Below are 6,924 nucleotides of genomic sequence, written 5' to 3'. Positions count from 1 at the left end.
GTTAGGGGTGATCAGGAAGGCAGGCAGGCAGAGTGGTTAGGGGTGATCAGACAGGCAGGCAGAGGCAGTTAGGGGCAATCAGGCAGGCAGGAAGAGTTGTTAGGGGTGATCAGACAGGCAGGCAGAGTGGTTAGGGATGATCAGGCAGGCAGGTGAGTGGTTAGGGGAGATCAGGCAGGCAGGCAGGCCAGCGGTTAGGAGCCAGTGATCCCGGATTGCGAGAGGGATGTCCAACTGCTGGTTTAGGCCTGATCCCACAGCAGTCAGACATCCCCCGAGGGGTCCCAGATTGCGAGAGGGTGCAGGCTGGGCTGAGAGACACCCTCCCGGCCCCGTGCACGATTTTCTGCAGTGGGCCTCTAGTTGCAATATAATTAACATATAACATTGTGAAAGTTTAAGGTATACAAGGTAATGACTTGATATATGAATACTGTAAAATGATTACCACAATAGTAGTAATGTTAATTAACATCTATCACCTCACATAGTTAAAATTTTAGAAATAACTTTTTAAAGGGTAGAAGTATTAAGTTAAAAGAATAGGACAGCCCTAGCCAGTTTGGATCAGTGGATAGAGTGTTGGCCTGCAGACCAAAGGATCCCGGGTTTGACTTGGGTCAAAGGCACGTACCTTGGTTGCAGACTCCTCCCCAGCTGGGCCTGAGCCCTGATAAGGATGCATACAGGAGGCAACCAATTGATTTCTCTCACATCGATGTTTCTCTCTGTCTTTCCCTCTCTTCTACTCTCCCTAAAAATCAATGGAAAAATATCCTCGGGTGAGGATTAACAACAACAAAAAGAATAGAACAGCTCATATAAATTTATGTAAAATGATATTTCAGTAATTTTTCCAAAATATAGTTTATATTCTTTGCTAAAATTAAATGATTTTCATAATGTGTATAAATGTAATTTCAGAAATATATAAATTTTATATAAATTTAGTATGTTTATATAAAAACTAGAGGCCCAATGCACAAATTCATGCACAGGTGGGGTCTTTCAGTCTGGCCAGCAATCGAGGCCATCTCACCCAGTTCCAGTCTCGCCCAGTCCCAATCGGGGGGAGGGAACCACAGGAGGTTGGCCGTCTGGAGGAGGTTGGCTGGCTGTGGGAGGTTGGCTGTGGGAGCCACTGACCACCCAGCTGGCTGGGAGGAGGGACAGCAGGAGCTTGGCTAGCTTGGGGCAGCTCCTGCACTGAGTGTCTGCCCCCTGGTGGTCAGTGTGTGTCATAGCTACTGGCTTGTCACCTGGTTGTCCAATTGTCTGGTCGTAATGGTCACTTAGGCTTTTATAGAGAGAGATAAAAGTTATTATGCACAGTAACAGTTAATTTTTAATATAGAAATAACATGTTGTTATAATGCTGTATTCTTGCTTCAAAATAGATGATATAAAGAGAGATTAAACAAAATTTCCTGAGATCCAAAGGAAGAAAGGAGATCAGAGATTAGAGGATATTATAGTCAGAGTTATTCAACTGAAAAAAAATATGCTTCACTACTCATGTCTCCTCATTTTTAACATACTCTTTAACAAAAAGGCCAAGAAATATAGAAACTAGAAATTTTTCTGCTATCATTTGATGAGAAAGAAAATCAATACTCCTTGGGAATCAGAACCTGACTTCTACTTTCAAATTGTTTTTGTTTAACAGAAATCTTGGAAAAATCATATTTTAGCTCTAGTCTTGTCTAATATGGTTATTTTAAAAAAAGTTAAACGCAAAAGACTCTAAATGTTTCATATCAGAGAATGAAGAAAAAGTAGTCAAACCTACTTTATCATGTGTACATGATAACCGTAATGTGGTGTATATGCTATTTTATATGTGTACTAGAGGCCCAGTGCACGAAATTCATGCATGGGTAGGGTCCCTAACGGCTGCTGGCTGCCAGATGGGGTCTCCCTTCCCGCAGTTGGCCAGCCGGCCCCACCCCCTGGTCGAACTCCCTGTCAAGGGGACAATCTGCATATTAGGCTTTTATTATATAGGATATTATATGCACATGCATTATAGCCCCTGTTAAGCTATTAAGAAGCACTTGATGTTGATACCTGGCCAAACTTATGGATGTATGGAAAAAGCTCCATATATATTTATTTACCTATAGACATTTCAAGTATAGAGTCCTTTGCTACCCATTTAGGACTACTTAGTACAAAAAAAGGGGCTTTTTAACCTACAGTTTATCTTTACATGTTCCTCACACTCAACATTTAAAGAACAACTATCAAAATTTGCTTCATCTCTTTTATAAAACATGTTTTTTCTTTTCTTTTTTCATAATCTCACTCCTTTATTCTCCCTTTTGCTCTCCTTCTTTGTCTTAAGGAGAGATTGGTTCAATTTTATTTTTTCTTGCAAAAGAAATCCAAGCACATTGACCTATAACTGTCTACCCACCAGCTGAGAGATAGATATCTGAATGCATTCAAAGGGCCAGGTAGAGATCAATTCTGATTTGAAATGGAAGCAGGAAGTCAGAAGTCTGAACTCACATCGCTGTTTTAGGGAATCAGAATGAGATTGCACAATGTGAAGACAATTTAGCATCATGGGCATTCTCCCAGTAAGGGAGATTATAAATCAGAGAATGATTTTCTTGGGGGAGCAAACCTAGTGGGACATTGGTGGTTGTTTAGGCTGAAGCAATAGAGCAGGGGTGGGCAAACTTTTTGACTCGAGGGCCACAATGGGTTCTTAAACTGGACCGGAGGGCCGGAACAAAAGCATGGATGGAGTGTTTGTGTGAACTAATATAAATTCAAAGTAAACATCATTACATAAAAGGGTATGGTCTTTTTTTTTTTTTTAGTTTTATTCATTTCAAACGGGCTGGATCCGGCCCGCGGGCCGTAGTTTGCCCACGGCTGCAATAGAGGCTTGGATTCCTTTCCCATCAAACCTACAACTTGCTCTTTGGAAATGCAAGAGAACTTCAGATACAGAATCTCTTAAAAGACTGAAGTCTTGGAGGCACTGCTGACTACCGTTTCTTTGCTCCCTCTGTATTTCTGCAATGATATGCTTCATAGCCATGTAAAACTATCTTTGCTGAGGGTATCAAGGCAGTATGTTATTGAAGAGTTTCACTCTTTTTTTAATGGGAGGGGTCTTGAACCTAAAGAATCTTGTTGTCATTTTCTAATGTTGTAGGTGCTTGGTTAAAGAATATAGTTACTATATATCAAAATATTAATCATTTTTAAACATTATAATGCATTTATTTTTTTTCTGTTTGTTTTTGCATTTGATGTTTAATGTTTTTATTTTCAATGTGTGTATGTGTGTATTAGGAAAGAGCCTCCTAATGCTCATTATGAAAAGGTTTAAAAGCAAAGCTGTGATTTATAAGAACTGTCAGTCATCTGTTGAAAAGATAATGTGTGCAATTCTACATATCATTATATTGCTTCTACATGATTGACTTGCTATTGTTTAACAAGCCTACTCTTTTCATTGATTTTTAATTAGATGAATTATTAAAGAAGACTGGTTATAACCTCACAGTTGTTTCTTCTTGGGGGTGAAAGTAAAGTCATAAAAGTAAAGTCATATTCAGGAACAGGAGCCTGAACAAGTCGGTCTCTAAGTGTTTAATGTCAGCACACACGTTGCCCCATTCCAATGACAGGTTTCCATTGTTTCATCCTCCAGCTCTGTCAGCCTGTAACTCCTCAATGCTCTTCAATGCTTGTTTCAAAATGTTCTTTGGTCACCAAAGACAAAAGAAATTGGAACCGTAAGCCAATAAAGAACTGGAGGAAAACTGCTGAGATGACTTAATTACTGATTTGGCATTTTCAATCTACAACTTGAAGAATGAATGGCTAACCTTTAGAATTTAAAAAGTTGTTATTAGACCTGGAGGTTTTCCAAGGAAGTTAAATATTACAGTCTTAAAGTAAATCTCAAAAATATCATGTTGAAGAATGATACTGAACTCCAGATTTTAAGAAGCATTCCAGCCCAAGGTTTTAATAAGTTTGGGTTCAGACTCTGTCCATAACTACCTTCCCCTTCTCTGGGTCATTTATTTGCCCACATGGGTGTGGGCAAGCACCCTATTTCAGTATCAGGGATATGGAGATATATATATATATATATATATCATATCCTCCTACTTGGAGTTGTTTCATTTATTTTAAAATGTCTTTATTTGTTTGGCCAATGTGGCTCAGTGGTTGAGCATTGACCCATGACCCAGGAAGTCACAGTTCGATCCCCGGTCAGGGCACATGCCTGGACTGCAGGCTCAATCCCCAGTGGAGGGATGTGTAGGAGGCAGTTGATCAATGATTCTCTCTCATCACTGATGTTTCTATCTCTCTCTCCCACTCCCTTCCTCTCTGAAATCAATAAAAATGAATATATTTTTTAATGTCTTTATTTTACTCTCTGTTTTGAGACATATTTTTACTAGACAGAGAATTCTGGCTGACAGTTTTTTTGCACAACTTTAAAGGTATTACTCTAGTGTGTCTGACCTCCATTTTTTTCTGATGAGGTATTAGTTATTCATATCATTGTATCCTGTATATCTCATATCTTCTTCGGTTGCTTTAAAGATGTTTTCTTTCTCTTCAGTTTCTGTCTTTTGACTACATACCGATGTTTTGTTTTCTTTTAAATTACTATGATTGCTGCTCAATTAGCTTCTTGGATCTGCAATATTCTTTACCAAATTTTGGAAATGTTTGTCTATTATCTCTTTAAAATTTTTTTTTCGGTTTAGTTCTTTCTTTCCTCTCCCTCTGGAACACACATTATATGTAGAGTAGCCTACTTGGTATTTTCCCACAAGTTTTTGAGGTTTTGTTCATTTTTACCAGTTTTTTTCTTTCTATTCTTCAAGTTAGGTAATTTCTATTGATTTATCTTCAAGTTCACTGACCTTTTCTTCTGCAGCCTCCAATCCAGTCTTAAGCTTATGAATTTTTAATTTCATATAAGTACTTTTCAGTTCTAAAATTTCCATTAGGTTATTTTTTATAGTTCCTATTTCTGTGCTGAGATGCCCCATATGTTTACTCACTATGCCCATATTTTGCTTCATGTTCTTGAATAAATTTACCATATTTGTTTCACACTCTTCATCTGTTCATTCCAACATCTGGGTTATCTCCAAGTCAATTTTATTGACTGCTGTTTTTTCCCCCTTGATTAAGGGTCCAATTTCCTGTGTCTTTGAATGTCTGGTACCTTTTTTTTTATTGTGTGACCAAAATTGTAAAATGATACACACTAGGGAGTTTGGATTATATTATATATCTTCTTTCAAAGAGAGTTGACTTTTAGTGGCAGTTAAATTGTTGACCAATCTATTTGATCCTGTTCAGTTTGGTTTTATTTATTGTTACAGCAGATCTAATTGAGTTATGTTCTTGGTCCTATGTTATGGTCCTTCTCTATGGTATGATCTTCACTCTTAAGTGATCTTTTTGACATCTCAACTAAATATCTGAGATGCTCAGTGAAGTCTCTCAATCCTTGGCCATAGATCCAGGGTCTTCCAACAGTATATGCCTATCTCCCCTCTGATATATTTGTTAGCTCACAGCTCCTTCCCAGCTGCTCCTAGCTTCATAAAGCCCCATACTTGTCCCAGTTAGGAAGCCAAGGTGAATGTGGTACTGATCTTGTGTTTCCCTTCTCTCAGGAATCACAGCCCTATACTGCCAATTGTTCAGTTACAAAAGACAACTGCCTCATGCAGTATGTCCAAGTCATATATGGAAGAAGGTCAAGTACAGTACCTGCCATTCCATCATTGGCAGAGCAGCACTCCTCCCTTATAGTCTTAGTTTTCATCACCTTATTGAGTTTGAATCAGACATTGATGTTGCAAAAGAGAAAAACAATATGTTTATGTTTTATGCATTTATCAATAGTACATTACAAATGTTGACAATGTTTGTGATTGCAGGAGATTAGCAAATGATAAATCTACAAGAGCTGAATTAAGAAGTCCCCTTTGGCATTCCAGGCCCCTTTTAAAACACCAACAGCTTTTAGTATTGTTTCTGGAGAAGAAAGGAATTTTGAGGCGAGAGATACAATTTTATTATTTCAAAACACTATGCCCAAGAATTTTTCCTGTTGAATAGATGATCAGACAGACATATTTTAGAACAAAATAACTAACTCATTTTAGATCACAGGCCTTGAGACTACCCCCACAGCTGCTTCTAAAGGATCCATGTGGCTGAGAGCTGTACCAGATGGCTGATACAGACAAGGAGGAGATTTCATCTTCCCAGATGAGATGTAGTCTTGTCACTGGCATTCAGCGACATTTAGCATTTAATATTATGAAACTGAAAGGATTAGAAATCAGTATGATCACTCCTTCAACAAGAGGCTTAGCAGAGAGACCAGGCTGGTAGCTTACAGAGCACACAGATATGTTTTGTTTGGCCTGCACAGGGTTATTTAAAATGTTGGATGTGTTGCCAACATTTAAATATTGAGGCATTTTATTAAAAATTTCATATTTCCATCATCTCATGAATCTGGCAACACTAGTTTTTAATTCGCATCCAGCAGCAGTTGGCACAACACAAATAGCAACTGTCTTTTAGAGAGGGCCTGTGGTCCCTTCCCAGCTCTACCCATTCACACACTTCCCATCTCCTGTGGCATACACAGGTGCCTCCCCTGCTCCAATGAGTACTTAGGAAGTGGGGACAGCTGGTCACCAAAGCAGAGAAATGTCTTAAAGGCTCCCTTCCAGAAAGGTAGGTGGGATTATCACTTGTAGAACTTCTTCCACTTCTCTGCTTTCAAATTCAGTTTAGTGGTTAAAAGAGCATGATTATTATTCCATTTCACTGTATCAAAGATGCCATCAATTTGAAGAGGCATCATTATGCTATGATCACTGAAAGAGAGAAAACCTGCCCCCATTTAAC

At 38.6% G+C, this 6,924-nt stretch overlaps 1 protein-coding gene across 1 annotated transcript in view; it reads right to left on the bottom strand.

Annotated features, from left to right (window-relative positions):
* The window catches only part of CAMK4 (calcium/calmodulin-dependent protein kinase IV), an 81,526-nt gene extending 75,227 nt beyond the window's left edge, over positions 1 to 6,299 (bottom strand). Inside the window, exon 1 of the mRNA XM_005866475.2 lies at positions 6,232 to 6,299. Coding sequence (XP_005866537.1) covers positions 6,232 to 6,299 — 68 coding nt within the window. The remainder of the gene's footprint in view (positions 1 to 6,231) is intronic.
* Positions 6,300 to 6,924: the final 625 nt, after the last annotated feature.

This window comes from Myotis brandtii, unplaced genomic scaffold, assembly GCF_000412655.1.
Source record: "Myotis brandtii unplaced genomic scaffold, ASM41265v1 scaffold230, whole genome shotgun sequence".
NCBI classification, from domain to species: domain Eukaryota; kingdom Metazoa; phylum Chordata; class Mammalia; order Chiroptera; family Vespertilionidae; genus Myotis; species Myotis brandtii.
The sequence above is the reverse complement of the archived record's forward strand: the minus strand, read 5'-3'. Positions and strand labels throughout refer to the sequence as shown.